Source organism: Pleurodeles waltl, chromosome 6, assembly GCF_031143425.1.
Source record: "Pleurodeles waltl isolate 20211129_DDA chromosome 6, aPleWal1.hap1.20221129, whole genome shotgun sequence".
NCBI lineage: Eukaryota > Metazoa > Chordata > Amphibia > Caudata > Salamandridae > Pleurodeles > Pleurodeles waltl.
The window spans coordinates 680,001,098-680,022,917 of NC_090445.1; the positions used below are offsets into that span (position 1 = coordinate 680,001,098).

The 21,820-nt window shown below is 45.9% G+C and overlaps 1 protein-coding gene across 1 annotated transcript in view; it reads right to left on the bottom strand.

Moving 5' to 3' along the window:
* The window catches only part of LOC138301673 (olfactory receptor 10G4-like), a 194,898-nt gene that overhangs the window by 36,368 nt on the left and 136,710 nt on the right, over window positions 1-21,820 (bottom strand). The window contains exon 3 of the mRNA XM_069242188.1: window positions 3,257-3,388. Coding sequence (XP_069098289.1) covers window positions 3,257-3,388 — 132 coding nt within the window. The remainder of the gene's footprint in view (window positions 1-3,256; window positions 3,389-21,820) is intronic.

A 21,820-nucleotide genomic window follows, 5' to 3' on the forward strand; every position in this document is an offset into this window, starting at 1 on the left:
TTGGATTTCCCAAAACATGGTGATAACTTGACCGATCATGCCTTGGGAGGTTTGGTAGGATCCCAAGACTTGGGAGATGATTTCCTGGTCAGTATTGTCTCTTTTGGGACCCCATCCTCTGGCCCACAGCATCCCTTTCTAGGCGGCTGGCCTGGCTTATAGTGGGTACCTGTTGGTACTTACACCTTGTGCCAGGTCCAGTTATCCCTTATTAGTAGATTAGTATTGTTCTAACAGCTTAGGCTGATAGAGGTAGCTATAGCAGAGCAGCTTAGGCGGAACAAGGAGATATGAAAAGCTCCTACTATACCACTTATATCATATAGCACTATTTCATAAGAAACACAATACTCAGAGTTACTAAAAGTAATGGTACTTTATTTTAGTGACGATGTATCGCAGAGAATATACTCCCTTAGAAAGTAAGTAAAATACACAAAATATACACACAAACCAAAATCAGGTAAATAAACAGTTCGAAAAATAGTGCAAACACTGTAGAATACCATAGAATGCAAAAAGTCTAAGGGCAACACAAACCATATACTCTAAAAGTGGAATGCGGACCACAAATGGACCCCAGGCCTAGTGTAGTGTGTAGAGGGTTGCTGGGAGTGTAAAAACACTAAGGGTGTCCAAGATACCCCACCCCAAGACCCTGAAAAGTAGGAGTAAAGTTGCCCTACTTCCCCAGAAACACACTAAAGTCGTGATAGGAGATTCTGCAAAGGCCACAACTTACTGCAAAACACTGAAGACGGATTCCTGGACCTGAGGACCTGTAAAGGAAGGGGACCAAGTCTAAGAGTCATGCAAGTGTCCGGGGGGGGGGAGGAGCCCACTAAACCGCGGATGAAGGTGCAAAAGAACTGACTCTGGGTGGAAGAAGCGGAAGGTTCTGCAACAACGGAAGATGCCAGGAACTTCTCTTTTGCACAGAAGATGTCCCACTGTGTGGTGGAGGATGCAGAGTTGTTACTATGCAGAAAGACGGCAAACAAGTCTTGCTAGCTGCAAAGGTCACAGTTGAAGAAAATGGGTGCTGCCTGGGCCCAGGAAGGACCAGGAGGTCATCCCTTGGAGGAGGAGACAGAGGAGATGCTCAGCAGCACAGAGAGCCCACAGAGAAGCAGGCAGCACCCGCAGAAGTACTTGAACAGGGCTTCAAGAAATCTGAGCATGGCGGTCATCTCAACACTACAAAAGAGGGTCCCACAAAGCCAGTGGCCAACTCAGCGAGTTGAGCAATGCAGGACGGAGTGCTGGAGACCTGGGCTATGCTGTGCACAAAGGATTCCTTGCAAAAGTGCACAGAAGCCCTAGCAGCTGCAGATCACGCAGTACACAGGATTACTGTCTGGCGTGGGGAGGACTTACCTCCACCAAATTTGGACAGAAGGCCCACTGGACTGTTGTGGTCACTTAGATCCAGCTCCTGTGTTCCATGGACCATGCTCGTCAAGATGAGAGGGGATCCAGAGGACCGGTGATGCAGAAGTTTGGTGCCTGCGTTCGCAGGGGGAAGATTCTGTCGACCCACTGGAGATTTCTTCTTGGCTCCAGTGCAGGGTGAAGGCAGACAGCCCTAAGAGCATGAACCACCAGGAAACAGTCGAGAAAACCGTCAGGATTAGGTGCTACAATGTTGCTGGTAGTCGTCTTGCTACTTTGTTGTGGTTTTGCAGGCGTCCTGGAGCAGTCAGCGGTCGATCCTTGGCAGAAGTCGAAGAGGGAGATGCAGAGGAACTCTGGTGAGCTCTTGCATTCGTTATCTGACGAGAAACCCACAGGAGAGACCCTAAATAGCCCTCAGAGGAGGATTGGTCACCTAACCAGGTAAGCACCTATCAGGAGGGGTCTCTGACGTCACCTGCTGGCACTGGCCACTCAGAGGCCTCCACTGTGCCCTCACACCTCTGCATGCAAGATGGCAGAAGTCTGGGACACACTGGAGGAGCTCTGGGCACCACCCCTGGGGTGGTGATGTCCAGTTTCGTGCCAGAGCAGGGGCTGGGGGAATCCATGAACCGGTGGAGACTGGCTTATGCAAGGAGGGCACCATATGAGCCCTTCAAAGCATTTTCAGAGGCTGGGGGAGGCTACTCCTCGCCAGCCCTTAACACCTATTTCCAAAGGGAGAGGGTGTAACACCCTCTCTCAGAGGAAATCCTTTGTTCTGCCTTCCTGGGCTGCCCAGACCCCAGGAGGGCAGAAGCCTGTCTGTGGGTTGGCAGCAGAGGTAGCTGCAGTGAAAACCCCAGAGAGCTAGTTGCTGGAGCCCCGGGGATGCATGGGATTGGCACCCTAATACCAGATTTTGCAAGGGGGAAAACTGCATGTTACATGGCCATATTCTGAGTTACCATTGTGAAGCTACATATAGGTATTGACCTATATGTAGTGCACGCGTGTAATGGTGTCCACGCACCCACAAAGTCTGGGGAATTTGCCCTGAACAATGTGGGGGCACCTTGGCTACTGCCAGGGTGCCCTCACACTTAGTAACTTTGCACCTAACCTTCAGTAAGTGAGGGTTAGACATATAGGTGACTTATAAGTTACTTAAGTGCAGTGTAAAATGGCTGTGAAATAATGTGGACGTTATTTCACTCAGGCTGCAGTGGCAGTCCTGTGTAAGAATTGTCTGAGCTCCCTATGGGTGGTAAAGGAAATGCTGCAGCCCATAGGGATCTCCTCGAACTCCAATACCCTGGGTACATAGGTACCATATACTAGGGAATCATAAGGGTGTTCCAGTGTGCCAATCAGAATTGGTGAAAATGGTCACTAGCCTGCAGTGACAATTTTAAAAGCAGAGAGAGCATAAGCATTGAGATTCTGGTTAGCAGAGTCTCAGTGACACAGTTAGGCACCACACAGGGAACACATTTAGGCCACAACCTATGAGCACTGGGGTCCTGGCTAGCAGGATCCCAGTGAGACAGGCAAAAACAAACTGACACACAAGTAAAAATGGGGGTAACATGCCAGGCAAGATGGTATTTTCCTACACCCTTCCACACACCCTACCCCCATGTGCCTGTGCCCCTGGCACAGTGTACCCACTCCCAGTGGTGGCAGGTCCATCATTGTCAGGGTGGCAACATGAGACTCAAGTACCTCCACTGTGGAGCACACAATGGATGAAACAGTCCCTGGGACACAGGTTTTGGGGTGAATGGGTGCCTGTGATGTAGATGCAACAGGCTGGGAGGAGTTGATGTGGGCAGGGTGAGGCTGACAGTTGTTGACTGACCAGGTGTCTCAGATGGGCCAGGTTCATCATCAGTGTCCAGACATTCAGGGGTGTTGTATTCACTGGGACCTTCATCCAGAGGGGTAGTGACAATCTCTGGTATCCTCTTCATGGTGACAATGGTAAGGCTGCCTGTGGAAGAAGTGAAATACAGAGCTCACGTTAAATTAGTATGGTTGCAGTTGTGTGTGATGCAGACAGCGTCTTAACATGATCCCCAGCAATGACATTGACAGCACCTGCACAGAATAACTTAGAGCAACATACAACTCTGTGATTTGAATTCCATACTCCGTGTATTGAGTTGTTAGACTAGGTTGGTATTATTTGTACTGCTGATGGCATCTGATATTATCTAATTACTGACATGGATGTTCACCTCTGTTACCTCGTGAACTGTCTGCCATGATAGATGGCACAAATAAGCTGTACAATGCACATCGGTATCCCTGTAGGAACAGTGTATATGAGTAAGCAATGGGCATTTACCTGTATCAGGATGCACTGTATATGCATCCACTCAGCCAGCTGAATTTCCAAACCAGGTGAGAATATTTCTTGCTTGGGACCTTTAATCTGTGGCCACTTTAACTGGGCACTCAGCTATAGCTGTGTTTTGCTTGGGACACTGGTGTGAGTGAGCCATTGCATTGCTGTCATTGCCATGTACTGCTCCACACTAGAACAATCATGATGGTGTAGATAGAAAATTAGTTTAACATGCACAACATGTAATATTTGGTGCGGTGTCCAGGTTTTGAAAATTTTGGCATATTGCACTCTGGGAGTTGTAATGCTATAATTAGCCAGTACTTCACATGCCATTTCCAAGGGTTGTGGGGCCAGATGAGTTTAGTGGACATGTGGAATGCCAGAGAGGGTTATTAGGTGATAAGGACAGAGTTGTAGTGGGTTGTGTGCTAAATGGATTGGGTCTAGGTGGTGAAGGAACATGCAGTACTAGACAATTTTGTGACATGAATGTTGTGGGTACTTTCCAGACTTCACTCCCCCAGGTATTCCCATCAGGCACTCAGGATGCAGGATATTCAAGACCTTCTCCTCCCAAGAGCTGAAAGTAGGGGGAGGGATGAGAACTTACTGCCACTCTTCAGAACCGTGACCTGGTGCCAAGATGCCATGGAACAGACGTTCCCCCTGAGGGCATTTCACCTCTTCCTGATGTCAGGTCAGGGGGAGCCTCTGGATCCTCTCTGCAGGCGTTGCTGTGGGGGTGCAGGGAGGTCATCTCACGGTGTCCACATCATGGGAGTCGCCTGGGGGTCCTCTATGTGGTGTTGGTTCCTCTGGACATGAGCCGGGGGCGTCGGGTGCAGAGTGTGGAGACTCACTCTTCCTGAGTGAGGCTGGAGTCTCTTTAAAGATGGTTTCTTTGTTGCAGTTTTGAACAGAGCCACTGTCCACAGGAGTTTCTTGGTCCTTTAGGTGCAGGTCAGTCCTCTGAGTCCTCAGAGGTCACTGGTCCGCTGGATGCGTCGCCGTGCAGGTTCTCTGAGTCTGGAGACAGGCCAGTAGGGCTAGAGACAATTCAGTTGTCGTCTCCGGGGTTTCAGGTCAGTAGTCCTTCTTGTTTCAGGTTGCAGGAATCGGATTTCTTGGGTTCAGGGTTGCCCCTAAATACTCAATTTAGCGGTGTGTTTAGTTCTGGGGGGCAGTAACCAATGGCTACTGTCCTTGAGGGTGGCTACACCCTCTTTGTGCCTCCTCCCTGTGGGGAGGGGGGGCACATCCCTCATCCTATTGGGGGGAATCCTCCAAAACAAGATGGAGGGATTTTCGAAGGAGAGGGTCACTTCAGCTCTGGTCAACTTAGGGCTGGACCTGGCTGAGGGGGTGACTCCTCCTTGTTTTTCTCATTATCTCCCCAGACTTGCTGCCAAAAGTGGAGGCTGTATCGGGGGGGGCGGGCATCTCCACTAGCTAGAGTGCCCTGGGGCATTGTAACATGAAGCCTGAGCCTTTGAGCCTCACTGCTAGGTGTTACAGTTCCACCCAGTGCAGGCTTTGTTTCTGGCCCCAGACAGCACAAAGGTCTCACCCCAGGAGATCAGAAACTCATCTCAGTGGCAGCCTGGCACAGACCAATCAGTCCTGCACTGAAGGATTGGGTATAATACAGGGGGAATCTCTAAGATGCCCTCTGTGTGCATTTTTAATAAATTCAGCACTGGCATCAGTGCGGGTTTATTGTTCTGAGAATTCTGATACCAAACTTCCCAGTGTTCAGTGTATCCATTATGGAACTGTGGAGTTCGTTTTGACAAACTCCCATACCATATACTTAATATGGCCACACTGCACTTACAATGTTAAAAATGGACTTAGACACTGTAGGGTCATAGTACTCATGCAGCTATGCCCTCGCCCGTGGTATAGTGCACCCTGCCTTAGGGCTGTAAGGCCTGCTTGAGCGGTGACCTACCTATGCCACAGGCAGTGTTTAGTGGGCATGGCACCCTGAGGAGCATGCCATGTCAACTTTGCCTTTTTCTCCCCATCAACACACACAATCTGCAGTAGCAATGTGCATGTGTTAGGTGAGGGGACCCTTGGGGTGGCACAACACATGCTGCAGCCCTTAGGGACCTTCCCTGGTCACAGGGCCCTTGGTACCACTAGTACCTTTTACAAGGGACTTACCTGTGTGCCAGTGGTGTGCCAATTGTGGGAACAATGGTACATTTAAAAGTGAAAGAACACTGGTGCTGGGGCCTGGTTAGCAGGATCCCAGCACACTTCTCAGTCAAGTCAGCATCAATATCAGGCACAAAGTGGGGGGTAATTGCAACAGGGAGCCATTTTCCTACAATCAACTAATTATATTTTACATCATTTGGTTTGTATTGTTAGTTTTTCTTGGAAAACGTTAAAGCATATCAATAACAATTACATTTTTGTGGAGCAGAAAATCCCTCATCCTTTAACTCCCCTTACATAATACAATTTATATGTTAGCCTACAAGCTATACTCTTCACTATCAATGACTTCATGAATTGCAGCTTGAAGTAATGGAAGAGTGCCATGATGCATCTATTTTCAGGCCATAGATGAGTCAAAACAGGGTTGGAACTTGTTCTCCATTCTTTTTGGGTGGCCTGCAGTTTATTTTGATGTATTGGAATGTGTGCTCAAAATAGGTCTTTACATTCCAAACGTTTTGGATGTGTGCAACTTTTACTTGTAGCTGTATAGCCAGTGCATGTGTTATGTATTGGTTTTATAACTGATCATATTCAAATCAATATTGAGGCATTATGACAATAGTTAATACTTTTCCAGCTTGGCACATTTTTATCATCTACCCAAATTACCCTCAGTTGAGGAGGAGGTTCAGTGTTTCTGGACCGATATCTATCATCGTCATGGTTTGCAACACACTTTAATTTCTGATAGAGGAATCAAATACCTAGCTCAATTCTGAAAAGCTGTTGTAAGACACTAGTTAAATAACAAGCGAACAAGCATTTTCTTTTAGTTATCACCCTCAGCCAACGGACAAAGGAAGCCACTCAGAGCCTTAAGAAGTAGCTTCGTTTTTACCTATCTTCTTCCCAGGATGACTGAGCCTGTTAACTGTTTTATACTATTACACATTATAGTGCCACTATAGCTAATTGCTGCTATGGCCTACTTACAGGGTTTGTAACCAAGGATTTTTCTTTCTTCAGTCCTTATGGATTCCCTAATTAACACTGCCAGAAATCATTTGAAGCACTTACTGAAACAAAGAGAAACAGTCTCTTATATTCTACATGATTCAATAAAAAGGATAAAAGAATATACTTTTAAGTCATGACTGACTTCTTCCTGGTGAGTAGGTTTGAATATTTTATTGATTTCTTCCTGTTCATCTTTCAGTGAAATTTCGGACATTATATTTTGGGTCCTTTTTATTTAAAGTTCACTTATACTTTGAAAATTCACACTTCACAGTTGAAACATGTTTCTGGTGCTTATTGCTTACCTTTTGAACCAATTACCACTATAGTGCAAGATCAACTCAAATATGAATTTCAAAACATTTATGACGTGTGCATTTTCAGAAGTTGTCTTCAATTTTTGATGTCCTGTAAAGAATACCCATCCAGTGCACATTCTTTAGGATATATTGCTGCATTTATGCCCCCTTCTTGGTTTTTCATTTTTTTCATTTTGCTCAGAGTCATCCTGATAAACTTGAAGCTTAGGTCAGGTATAATACTGTTGCATCTGCATACCGAAATCACCAGAGAGGCCTTTTTTATGTAGATGAGATGCCATCGCCATCTGGTACCACATCAGAAGACATGAACAGGTTGTCATTGGATTGCAGGAAGGCTTCCCATCTGCTTTTCCCAGGAGCAATGACTCATGTCAACATCCTCTTGACTGAGGCACCCCTGCAATATTCCCACTGGCTGCCTTGCACATAGTCCAAAATGTCGGGGAGTGAGTTTAGAGGAAAAGTGTGATTGTGCGGAGCATCAGAGATGACATTTTCCTGTGACAATAGGTGAAGGTAGAGTTATATCAATTTCTAACCAAGATATTCATATCCCAAGTGTTTCCATATGTTGCCAGAGCTTTCCTGTCCAAGACAGTGTTTGACCACTAATCTGTGAAGTAATTTCCAATTCTCTTATTAAATATGGGAGTTTGGATCTGAGAAGGAAACATTGGAATGCTTTTGAATTCCATGTATTTTTGTCTTGTTGGTTTCATTGCCCACAGTGTACTTTTCCAAATACACATTTCAGTGCACTTTACTTTATTAACCAATTCTCTGATAATCTCGGAAAACACTCTGTTTAAAATTCTTCCCTTCATAAATTATTCAGCATCTTTTCATAATCCCTTACCTTATTAAAAAAATGGAATTACATGTTACCCTATTTTTAGTGGTCCATTGTTACCACACCATTTCTCAGTATCTTACACAATCCATCCTTCATTCACAGAGCCATTTGCCCATTATGTTTAAATGTGGCAGGATTGCTAGGTAGGACTGGTAGATGAGGTACGTATGATAGGTATGTTTGGTAAATATGTCAGATAGATTTAGTATGGCAGGAAATTAGCCATGGCAAGTAAATCGGTATGGTACATAGATTTGGTAAGTATGTTATGTTTGGTTTGGCAGGTAGGTTAGGTATGATTGGTTAGGTATCATAGGTTAGTTATGGTTAGATTAAGTTTGGTAGGTAGACGTAGTAGTTCTACATTGTAGGTGTGTTAGGTAAGTATGTTAAGTTAGGTTTGGGGGGGTTGTTATGGTAGAACATATAATTGTTGTCTGATGATTACGTTTGCCCTATTAATGCATTTTCTGGACTTCTTGCTTACACATCATAGCACTGTTACTGAGAACTAAGGGCCCGATTATGAGTTAGGTGGCACACCCCCAGCCCACGGTGGTCGGAACAGGCAATGCAGTGGCATCCCGCTGCTGCATTCCGATGTTCCTTCGGGGCTGGCAGTGTGTTGGCTTTACAGTCATGGTGGCAGCATGCCTCAGCTCCAATAAGAGCCTGACGCCAATGCCGGCCATGTTGCGGTGCCGCCAGCCAGTCCATCGCACTGTGTCCTTAGCAAGTGACAGAGTGCATGCATCCAACCAGCCAGCACTGGGGGCATCTAGTGAGCTTCAGCTCACAACTGGGGACAGCAGAATTGCCCAAGGCCATTGTTGTGACCAATCCCTGGCATACCACCTGCATTCAGCCAACAGGGACCCTGCTAGGTGAAGGTCGGTGATAAGGCAGGTCCTGATCAGCCCAGCCATGTTTGATGCGGGTGCACCTCCATGGGCCACCTCTGCTGCCATTGCCACTGTAGCAGTAATGTCAGCGGTGGCGGTGGTCCTGAGCCAGTGTCACCACCCAACTCCTGATTGGGAGGTCGAACCACCAAAGAGGTAGGGGTTTGACTGCCGAAAACTCAATGGCAGAACAGTGTCTGACTAACTCCTAGTAGGGCCAATAAATATGTACTATTAATTTTCTGACAAAACAAAAATTCTGTTGTATGATTAAGAAAGCATATGTAGATGCCCATCTTTATTTTGTGAACAAAAATAAACAGTTAAAATAAATGTATTCTGAATGACAATAAGTGGAAAGAACTGTGCCCTTATTTTATTACAGGCTTAAACATTCAAACAGCTGGGAATCACCAATGAAAAAGTATCTGTTCCCACAAAGTAAATGCATCACAGAATACACACTGGGACTCCATTTTAACCTGCAGCTCACGTTGCATCTGCTTATCAGTTTAACAGAAGTAGTACTTAATAAAAACATCCTCAAAATACCAGGGCCTTAATGGACAGCCCATCAAAACAATGGCAAACTAGGATTAACAGTTGATGGTCAATGACTGCAAAGGGCTATCTCTCTATGCTATACTAAAGACAAACGGCTCTTGCAACAGACAGCTAAAGCTATCTATAGTGAGAACTTTCTAAAAAAGGTAAGGTACCATCCACTAAACGCTAACAAGGAGAAACTGGATGAACGACAATGAAGAATCTCTCAATTTGAGCTGATCCCTAGCTCCCAAACTCATCACGTCCAAATCAAGCCACTATTTTTCCTTGAAAATGTAGTGATTGGTGGCATGGGTTCAGCACTTAGTTATACACTAAAATGGTGTATCTTGAGGTAGAGCGGAACATATATGGCACAAAACAGCACATTTCTTTAACAAGAATTCCCAGAGACCCTACGTAAAATTCAGACAATGCTTCACCTCACCTAAAAAGCTCTCTACTAGCTAGAGTCACCTAACAATATCCACCAATTTTTGGTAGCTGTCCCTCATCCTGCAAACTGCCTATATCCCCGCTCAACGTACAAAATATATTCAAAACAAAAAATGTTTTGGGTGATAATCCATTTGGTTTTGGGCCCAATTGGCTCCAGAATTCCTTTGCGTAAGTTTATATATGTGCACATCTTAAACAATGGAGATTCTAGCCTTGTAATTCTCCTTGACCACTCAGTTGTTATCAGCACTGTCAATCATAAGATCCTATTAAACATCATGAAAACTCAGATAGTCATTGGCGGTATGATGCTAAGAGGGATTGCCTCTGTTCACATGGTTGAACCTGTATCTTCGTGAAATGTGGAAGACTTCCTCCTCAGACCATCACTCTCCAATGTCTATAATAAGCTTTTGTGTGATTTAATTAGACAACAGTTGACTCAGGCCACCCATATTAAGACAACACCCACCACAGGGTAACGAACAAGGATGATATAATCTGCATTTCTGAATTTCTACCTACAATACCACACAAGTTATCAGTTTCTATCTAAAAATGAAAGGTACAAACAAATAATTTCTGTTAACCTCCACTCCATCATAACTTCCCATCCAAAATTGGGTTCCCTCCGGCAGTGCATGGCAGAGGGTTACATGTAGGGCCAGTCAACCCCTTTGCAAGGCAGCTAGATGGCATGGTGGGAGCTGATAGTTCTTTTTTTAGAAAATATTGGGGCTGGTGGGAGCATACCCCTTTCCCTAGTCTTTAGGGCCCAGGGAACTGCTTCCCCTGGGGCTGTTTTGTTTAATTAAGTGGAGGGGTTCACACAGCCCCGTCCCATGAGCAACTATGCTCCTGAGGACCCCCATCCCCCAGGAATCTTTTTTCTTATTTTAAGGGAAGGGGGTGTGCTGCTACCTTCCAGAGCCACAAGTGGCCCTGCAAACATGTGCCCCAGGGCTTAAACATATATCTAAATGGGAGGGAATGTGCGGGCCCCATCTTCTAACCAATTGAGGCCCAAGGGCCCCATTATCCAAGCCCTTTTTTGTAACAGGAGTGAGTCAAGCAGCAGTCTCCAATATGACTCTTGTGACCACATCCCCTAGAGTCTAAAGATATATTGAAATTGGAAGGGGGCACACTGCCTGCCTCCCGAGCCAATAGTGGCCCCAAGGACTCCATCCAAGGGGCTGCAGCAATCAGAGTTTCAACAATAGTCTGCTGCCACCTGGTGGGATCATCTTCAAAGCTTTCACCAGGTGGAGAGAACACTAGACTTCTCTGTCCACACACATGCAGATAGGGACACTACTGTACTCCAATGTGTGAGCTGCTCCTGAGGAATGGGGTCACTGAGGCCTTTCAAGGCTCAGGCAGAGAGGGATGAGCACCCACCTTCTCCTATACTTAGATGGCAGCCTTGGTAGACAGGGTTCCAGGGGTCCATTAGTGACTCAAGGAGGATGCAGTGTGTGTCCACCGCTATATATATATATAATGGATGGGGTCCCTGGGCTAATACAAGCTTAGGGTGGGAGGCCTTGTGCTCGCTCCCATTTTTTTAAAGCAGTGGCCACAGGGGATGGTGTCCCTGGGGCAGTAGTTGGCCTGCAGAGGGGGCATGTAGGTCCCCCTTCCCTATTTTTATATTTCAGCCCCAGAGATGGGGTCCTTGGGGCTCTGAGGAGGCTCTCAAATGGGGGCTGTGTCTCCCACACCTCTGTTGCTCATTGCGGCCCAAGCTGCCATTTCATTTTTTAAAAGTCTTAGGCCAAGTGACTAAGGGCCTCACTACGAATGTGGCAGTCTGAGGACAGCCCCATTTACGTTGAGGGTCAGACCTCTGCAACTTTGGTGGTCCGACCGCCCAATTACAGATCTGGTGGATGGACCTGACAGGGGACTGCCGTCCCAACTGGAATATGGTTTACAATGACATGACAGTGGTCGAGCTTGTTAGGAGCCAGGGCAGCGCTGAACTCAGTGTCACCTGGCTGGCAACAACCCCTCTTTCTGCCAGCCTTTTGGCAGTGCAGGGCCCCTCTTGCATGGGCAGTGCAGGGCATGGGCAGTGCAGGGCCCCCCTTGCCCACCACCGTCGGAAAGCGCATTGTCTGCTTTGCAGACAGTGAGCATTCTGAGGGTGCCCGAGTTTTAGGATATTGGCCTTGGCTCCCTTAAAGGAGCCAAGAACAATATCATAATACTGTTCCTGCCAGTCAGCCCAGCGGGAACATTGTCATGTGCTCAGAGGGAACGTCACTGCTATGACCGGGTCGTTCTCCACGTGAGTTTGCCGGTGCCATTGTGGGGGCCACCAAATTCATAATGAGGCCCTAAGTCCCAGAGTCCTGTAATGGCTGCCTCCAAAGTTTTTCTTCATGCAGCAGGTGCCAATCAGACGACTCACTCCTGTGGGAGCATGACTCCCATGGGAGCGACTGGCCCAAGGGAAAAAAAGCCGCCGGGGTCATCAGAAAGTTCAAATTTTTTAATTGGGTTTGAGGGACGCTTGTGAGAGTCCCTTGAACCCAACTGTACAGATATACAAATATTTTTTACCCTTATCATCTTGAAAACTACTCAACTGATTTACCCCAAATAACAAAAAGTACCCTTTCTGGGCCAAAATGTATTTTTATGCCATATGATAATTCTGTTCAGCAGTTCTTGCAGTAGTGCTGTTGAAAAAAGTCTAGGAAAAATACATGGGGATTTTACATTCTTGGACCCCCTTTTTCTCGGCCCCCATCTGACGGCTCACCTGCATCTTTCCAGGAAAGAGCTGAGGAGGCTGAACTTTTTTTAGAAAGTTTTGTGAAGATTTTTCAAACTGTGCCAAAATTATAAGCAAACCAAATATTGCTCTTGCTATGGAAATGCATAACTAACTATAACTACCTAGTGGCAATTAATTAAAAATATTCATTACAATTAAACTAGTTAAAATGTAGATTAATCAAAATTGTTTTTATAACTCACTTAAATATCATTTTTCATATAATATTCAATAAAATTTCAAAATATGAAAAAAACAACTAAAAATAGGCAAGACTAACAAAAGTGTTTGACTTCAAAGGAGACAGATTAACTAATCTAACTCCAATTGGAGCACAAGTAGGAAAAGTGCCAGACTTTAGAAGGGTTAGATTTAATATTCCCAATCTAAAGAAAGCAGTGTAAGTGTTTTTAAATTTACTATTCCCTATCAAATGGAAGCAACAGCGGGAAAATGAAGGGCTAGATGAATGCATTCACAAACAGCCCAATTGGCAGATCAGGTGATTTGTTACTGGATAAAGATGTTTTGTTATATATGAAATTCAAATGGCAGTTTGGTAACATGTTACTGAATTGCAATTTGGGTTTGTGACCAAATATCAATTTAGTATTTGGATGGGGCATGTTTAGCGTGTCCCTTCCAAATTCTGAATTGATTTGTTATTAATTATTGTTTTACCACCAAAATCCAGTCACAGAACATTAAGGGAGTGATTACAATTTTGGCGGTATGACCATCGGACTGCCAATACGGCGGTCGGAGGACGCCATCAAGTCGGCGCCTTCCGACTGCCGTATTTTGATGTTCCTGTGCGACTGGACAGTGCAGACAGTGCTACGGCATTGGCTTTGGCTCTAAGGGAGAGCCGAGACCAAAGCTACTGCATTGTCTGAGCCACCAGCACAGTTGGAATGAGCACTGTTGCCATTGCAGACTCATTCTAACTGTGCTGACGGGGGCCACTACACTGCCCACAACATGGGCATGGGTGGTACAAGGGCTCCCCATGACCTTTCTCTGCCTTTCCGATGACCTTTTAATGGTGATGTCCATGCCGTGAAAAGATTGGCGGAAAGGCAAGTCATCAGCACAGCGGTGCCAAAATTGGTATCACCATGATTGACCATGATATTCTGCACCGCCTCAACTGTGAGATCTGTGATGCTGGTGATTGTTGTAGTCTTGTGGCGGTCTGAGTGCCATTCTCCAAATCTAGCAGTTGGACTGCTAAGGATGCTGTGGTCAGACCACTGTACTCGTAATCAGGCTGTAATACTTAAGCGACTAATGAAAGATAGTGGTAATGTATTCACAAGTTGGGAGGGGTTCCCAAAGGACCCCATTTCCACTTGTCAATGATCAAAAAAATATTTTTAGGAGCAGGTAGTGGTCCCATGGAGCACAGCCTAGTCTTTAAAAATGTTAGTAACATTTTTGTTTTTTTAAACACATCCTGCTTCCCGTAAAGGAAACAGGCTGCATTTAAAAAAAAATTATTTATTTAAAATCAGTCACATAGATGGTGATCTGCTGGCCTCAGCCGGTCATCTTCATTATGATGGCTGCAATTCCAAGTTGGTCACAATTTGCAACTGACCTCACTCATATTCATGTGGTAGGTGGGATTGCGGCTCCCTAAAAATCTGTATTTTTGGGAACCAACCTACTAGTACAAATTGGGATCACTACTTTGCAACCAGTGCTATTTACATCTGGTCCTTAGATTTATTATTCCTTCTCCAATTTAAATTTACTCTTTGAACATCACTGGAAGCAAACAACATATAAGTACTACAACATATTGAAAATTATATAAAGAATATAAATACATAATATTAATATAAAGCAAAAAATCTACCAATGCCAAAATATTTAAAACATCAGAATAAATACATTTAAAATAAAGACACTTCACTCGCTACTACCAAAAAATCCACTAACTCCAAAAATTAAAATAAATGATAAATAAAACAATAATAACAATAAAATACTAACTTAATACATTTAATAAATCAAAGAAAATGAAAACTAAAATTAAATGTAGCACAGATTTTACAAAGTTTAGGATTAAATGTATGTACTAATAAATGGTCAAGTAATAAAAGTATGGCAAATAAATTTCATAACCAATAATGTACACAGCAAATAATCAAATCATACCTAATTAATTACAATTAAATATAAACTAATTTTTTTTAAATGTTATACTTTTGATAACTTTTCACCAAATTCAGTCGCAAAGCAAAAAACCTGCAAACAAAATACATAATTAAGTAATTAAACTAGAAAAAATATATTATACCTTCAAAATCAGAAAATGCACTAAAATAATTAAAAGGACAATTAATCAAGTAAACAATTTACATAACTGATCAAGTAACAATTTGGATAATGATTCACCAAATAAATGTGCAATTACCATAAGAAAGTTGAAAATAAAAAACAACGTATAGTTTCAATAACTTTCCCACTCTCCCACAAACCCCAAAACCTTCTGCTAAATTATATATTGCTAATTAAATGCAAAATCTTGTAATTACACATTACAAATACAAGCTACACTAATACAAGTATAACAATTACATTAGTATTGCTAACACCTAAAATCTACCTAATAAAATACATACATTAAATTAGTTTTAGAAAATATTACATACAACAATATTTTTTAAAAATAATTTGCATATATGAACAAATGATATTTTTATCTTCTCTATTCTGTTCCTATATATTTGCATGGTGATAATATTTTTTACACAATATTTAAGTAACACAATATTTTTGATTTATGTTTATGTCAGTAACCATATAAGGCATCAGTTAACCCAAACCTGTCAAAAAGCGGCCTATTTATACTTAGGCATATGACCTCGCAGATATCTCATCTGCTATATTACAAGTACCGTAGGCTATAATGCACTTTTAATGTGGCAGACTAGATACCCCCATTTCCGACAGAAACCCAATTTAAATGTTAGCAGGTAGGAAACTCCATTTAAACAAAAACTGAGTTTCCTCCCAGTCAACATTATGGTCTGCCCACCTGATTTTGATTTGGGTGGACAATAGTTTGATAACAGCAGAGACTACTCCATTTTAACTGTGGTCAAACTTCTTTAAAGGGAAGAAGTATAGCAGTTTTTCAATGCTGTCACCACCATCAAAAACCTGGTAGTAAGGGGCATTGAAAAGTGCTCAATGCCTCCCTCCCATGGGAGGAAATCTTGTTAAAAATACAAAAGAATTGTATCTTTGCCGGCATGTTGGATGGAACCGTATTGGCAAAGTAACAATGTGTTGATTGAAAGTGCCGTCATGGCTGTTCCTATTAGTGCTTGAAATATCCAATGGACATTTCAAAATTAGGAGGCGGCACCTCTGTCAGGACAACAGAGTAAGTTACTTTGTTGCCCCTGGCAGTGGAAGTACCATCCGCCAAGATCAAAATCAGGCCCTCTGTATCCTATCTTCCAAACTGTAAATAACTCACTGACTCTAAACTTAGCACTCATTTTGCTCACTTTGTGAGACATGGCCTATTGTATCTGCCACAGTTTTAAGCTGATAGTTGATTGGTCCCCTACTCATGTACCCCACCAGCATCAGGATACCCTTGCAGGTGATAGTGCACTTTACAAATACACATCACATAAAATGTCTTATATACTGTTCGGTGAGAACCTCATACATAACCTCCATCCATCTTGCCTAATCCTGCTCCTGGTGGATCTCTCTATGCTTAAGTTGAACCATTCTACATTGCTCCAGAGCCCTGGCATTTGCCAATAGTTATGCTGACTATAAGTGACCATATTACAAAACGTACCATGGGGAAAGCATGCATTTGCACCTACTTTGTGTGCCTCCAAGGCGTTTTTGTATTACAGAAGATGCCACAGATGCTTGTGCAGCCCTTTCCATAGTATGGAGTTTTCCAAAGCAAAATGTGTGCTACAGTGATTCTTAGGGGTTGTTCTCTCATTGGTAACCAGAGTCCTTTGCATTTGCACTCATGCCATATCATAAAAGCAACATTTTCTAAACTTGAAAATCATAATCCATATTTTGATGATCTTGGTCTTAAAAATTGTATAAAAATCGAAAGTATTTTTGTAACATGGTCGCGAGTTATTCTTCTGAGTCTGTGTCCACATTTATTGATATTATGAGTACAACAAATGCTTAGCAGATCTCCTGGATTAGCCTAACTTCTCACCCACGCTACCACAAAAACTGAGCATTAGGTAATCTGCTTTTTACTTCTGGATGCAAAGTTGGGGTTGTTTGGACTCTCTCGACAGTGCATGTAATTTTCATAAACTATCTAGAGAGCCAGCCTCCTACATTTGGTGGATCACTGGTGGGATCTAAGGGCCTCATTATGAGTTTGGCAGTCGGACAGCCAGACTGCTATGTTGGAGGTCCTGAAAAGACTTCTATTGGCAGTCTTTCAGCCCACCCGAGTATGAGTTACACAGGCAGGACCGCCGACCACCAACCCAAAAACGCAGAGCGGCAGCAGCGTGGCGGCCTGGAAAAAGCCAGTCTGACCTTCAGAACAATCACTGACCATATTACAAGCACACAGTTTCCATGGAGGACTCCCATGTCGGTCATCCAATGGCAGTCCGAACCATGGCAGTCCGCCGTCACCAAAGTAAAAGCAACACAGCTGACATGCATTGGCACAATGGACACACTTGCAAAATACACTATAAAAAACATGCCTTCACAGACCACAATACTTTGCATTTACACTGTAACACACAAAAGCCAGAGCAATGTATTTACCACACAGTACAGATACCAGGCCACACTTTTGCCACCATTCCATACAACACCCTGCACACATTTTTGTCCAGTCACACCCTTTTGCACTTCCCCTCTTTAGTAAGTCACTGTCACCTGTTTGTTCTTTTTTTTTTTTTTTTTTCCCACCGTGACACGTTTAAAAAATACCCATTTCTCAAATGATGAGTTAAAAGTCATGCTAGATCAAATTATAAGAGTAGAGTCATAATTGTTTGGAGCACAAGTCCAGCATACTCCTCTCAGTAGGAAAATGGAAATGTGGGACAGGATCGTCAACAGACTTAGGCCCTCATTACAACCCTGGTGGTCGGTGATAAAGCGCAGTAACACTGCCAACAGGCCGGCGGTAAAAAAAAATGGAATCATGACCATGGCGGAAAGCGCCAACACAGACAGCCACTTTAACACTCCAACCGCCATGGCGGTAGCAACAAACACTGCTGCGGTAACCGCCAACAACCAGGTGGAAGACAATGTACTGCCCACTGCATTACAACCCAACCATCTGCCAGCTTTTCCGGGACGGTACCAATGCCATCAAAAGCATGGCAGAAACAGAACACAGAAGGGAAAAGTCTCACCTCTCAACACTCAAGGAAGAGCCAGGATGCCATGGAGCCTGAGCTGCAGGTGTTCCCCATGCTGGAGTATCTTCTCATACACCAGGAACATGAACGCCGACGACAACGACCACAGTGAGTACTGCACCTAGCACACGGGGGGAAGAGAGTGAAACACACACGCAACACGCAACAGCCCCACCCTCAGCCACAACACTATACACACAAACACATGCAACAACATTACATATACACCCCGTAACCCTCTGGAATAATGCAAGGACAAAAGGAATGGAGTAAAATGAGTGTAATATTAGGAATTTTAAGAAATACGTTCATAAAGAAAAAAACGTTACGTACAATCTATACAATATATACAAAAGGCGGGATAATGCCCACTCAAAAATTTCCGTGGCCCACTGGGCCAAAACACATAGGCCAAGGCCACACTTGACTCCTGCCTCAATACGGAGAGAACAATGCAGGGGCATCAGGTCGAAAACACACAGGCACCTCAGGGGGATGGGGAATGGAGGGGGCATCTCAGCTGGAAGATGGTACAATGCCACTGCTCCTGGAGGGGTCTCCATGCCCACTGTTTGGTCCTGGGGAGTGCAAGGCCACAGTCTCTCAAGTGGGTGGTTTGCCCATTGCTTGGTCCTGGGGAGTGCAAAGCCACAGTCTCTCAAGTGGGTGGTTTGCCCACTGTTTGGTCCTGGAGAGTTCAAAGCCACAGTCTCTCTAGTGGGTCGTTTTCCCACTGCTTGGTCCTGGGGAGTGCAAAGCCACAGTCTCTCAAGTGGGTGGTTTGCCCACTGCTTGGTCCTGGGGAGTGCAAGGCCACAGTCTCTGGAGTGGATGGCTTCTCCACTGGTTCTGGAGAGGGCCTTGAGCCCAGTGTGCTTCATCCTAGCAAGGAGGGGCTGAGTGGATGCCTTCTTCCACTGGTGCTGTAGGGGGCCTTGTGCCCAGTCTGCTTCATCCTGGCAAGGAGGGGCTGAGTGGATGCCTTCTTCCACTGGTTCTGGAGGGGGCCTTGTGCCCAGTCAGCTTCATCCTGGCAAGGAGGGGCTGAGTGGATGCCTTCTTCCACTGGTACTGGAGGGGGAATTGTGCCCAGTCTGTTTCATCCTGGCAAGGATGGGCTGAGTGGATGCCTTCTTCCACTGGTTCTGGAGGGGGCATTGCACCCTGTGATGCAGATTTTTTGGAGTGCAAGGTCACAGTCTCTAACCTGGGTGTCACAATAACAACTTTTGCAGGGGCCAGGACGCGCTGCAGCCCATGTAGTCACCACTACACACTGCTCTCCAGCGGTGAAGGCTGCTCAGTGTATGCCAGTTGCGCGCTGCAGGTGGCGGTGCAGGCAGTGGTGGCCTCCAGGACTTCAACTGCAGCCTCAGACGGCTGCCCACTGGGGCTGCTCTTGCTGACAGTGGTGCTGCTGGCGGCGGTGCAGATGGCGGTGCTGGCCATGGTGCAGGTGACGGTACTGGCCGCAGTGCAGGTGGCGGTGCTGGCAGTTGTGGTGGTAGCCTCCAGGCCTTCACCTGCAGCCTTGGACGGCTGAAGTGCCATGGCTGGTGTTCTGTGCCCCTTCCTGCCCTTGGCAGATGGTGGTGCCTTCTTGCTTCTGCCAGCTGGAATCTTTGACTTGGCCTTGCTGGCTGGTTGTGCCTCCTTCCCCTTGCTGGCTGCTGGCCCCTTCTTGCCCTTGACAGGTGGCGGACCCTTCTTGGTCGTGGCAGGTGTTGGTGGCACACTTGCTGGGCTGATGGGTGCCTCCTTGGAGCCTCTCACAGCTGCAGAAACTACAGTGGCCGTGGACTGGGTGGCTGAGGTGCTGGACTAGGTTCTGGCCACCCTGGCCCGAGGTGAAGGACGGGGGGTAAAGAGGTAGGGAATTGGTCAAGGGTGGCGAGGAAAAGCTTCTTAGGGACACTGGGGTGGGAAGAGGGTGAAGGTTTGGGAGTGGAGGAAGAGGGAGTGGTTGTAGGAGGTGTCAGTCTGCTGTGCTTGGGTGCAGGTGCATGGGCTGGATGCTGTTGTGAGGTGGATGCCTGTTGGGTGTGTGTGTGCTTTCGTTTGTGTACTTTGGGAGGAGGGGTCACAGACACAGTGGGAGAGGACACAGAAGGCGTGTGCATGGATGTGGGGGTGGTGACTGCCAGTGAGGGTGTGTGTTGTAATAGGCGTGCTGGTGATGGAGGTGGTGGATGAAGATTTAGTGCATGCAGGTGTGAGTGGAGATGCTACTGGGAGAGGGATAGTCTGGGGTTGAGGGGATTGGGACTGGGTAGAGGAAGTTGGATGGGAGTGGCTGGAGACAGGGACAATGGCTGCCATCAGTGTGTAGGCCAGAGCCTGGAATGCTCTCTGTTGTGCCACCACACCAGAGTGAATGCCCTCCAGGTATGCATTTGTTTGCTGCAAATGCCCTGCTACACCCTGGATGGCATTCAGTATGGTTGACTTCCCAACAGAGAGGGATCTCAGGAGGTCAATAGCCTCCTCACTGAGGGCCTGAGATGCCTGGGGTGAAGGAGATGCCCACCCTCCTGGGTGAGTGGGCAAGGGAAACACGCTGAGGGGCTGCTGGGAGGGCGGTGCTTATACAGGGGTGGAGGCTGTACCTGTTGTTGGGTGTAGTAGTAGATGCCCACTAACACTATTGAGGTTAGAGTGCATCTGAACTTGCCCATCACTGAACATACCCTGGCATGTTTGCCCTGGCCTAGGGGCACCCACAGCCCACATCCCCCACCCAGGTAAAACCTTGATGCGCGCAAAGTCATGATTCTGACTCTGTACTCACCCCCTTGTGGCTGCTGTGATGTCTACAAGCGCCCATCCAACTCCGGATAGGCCACCGCCAGGATGCGGAACATGAGGGTGGTCAGTGTATGACGGGCAACTCTTCCTCGTTGGGGGGCCAGCCCCAGCTGGGCCTCCGCCATCTTCCTTGCCCAGCGGCTCAGGTCCTTCTACCGTTTGCGGCAGTGGGTGCTCCGTCTGTCAAAGACCCCCCGGGTCGACACCTCCTTGGTGATGGCACACCAAATACCCTTTTTCTGATGGGTGCTGACCTGCAGAAAAAATACAGCAGAAAAGGGATTAGTCATACCGTCCGGACTTTCTTACTCATGGCCCACCATTTCCCTCCCATCCCCTTATGCACATACATTCCCCACCATACATGCATCACTCTGCCCAGGACCCCTCGGACCCCCCCCCCATAAAGGTCTTACACACACAGCAATCCATACATTCATGGGTCACGCATCATGCTCACAGTGCACTCACCTGTTTGTTTGGAGGACCATAGAGTAAAGTGTACTGGGGTAGGACCCCATCCACTATTCTCGCCAACTCCTCCGAAGTAAAGGCGGGGCCCTTTCCCCAGACACTTGAGCCATTGTCGCTTCCAGACACAAGTCACAGTAGCACTTGCAGTGTAGGTCTTCTCCTGTTGAAGGTCAGGGAGCAAGTGAGTGAACAGATAGAAAATGGCGGTCACGTCCATAGCGGTGCGTACCGTCACCGCCGGCGTACATCACCATTGGCTCCTGGAACCCATAGGGCCCAATGATAACCAATGCAATGTTGTGCAGTGGTCGTCGACCGCCAACTGCAAAGGCGC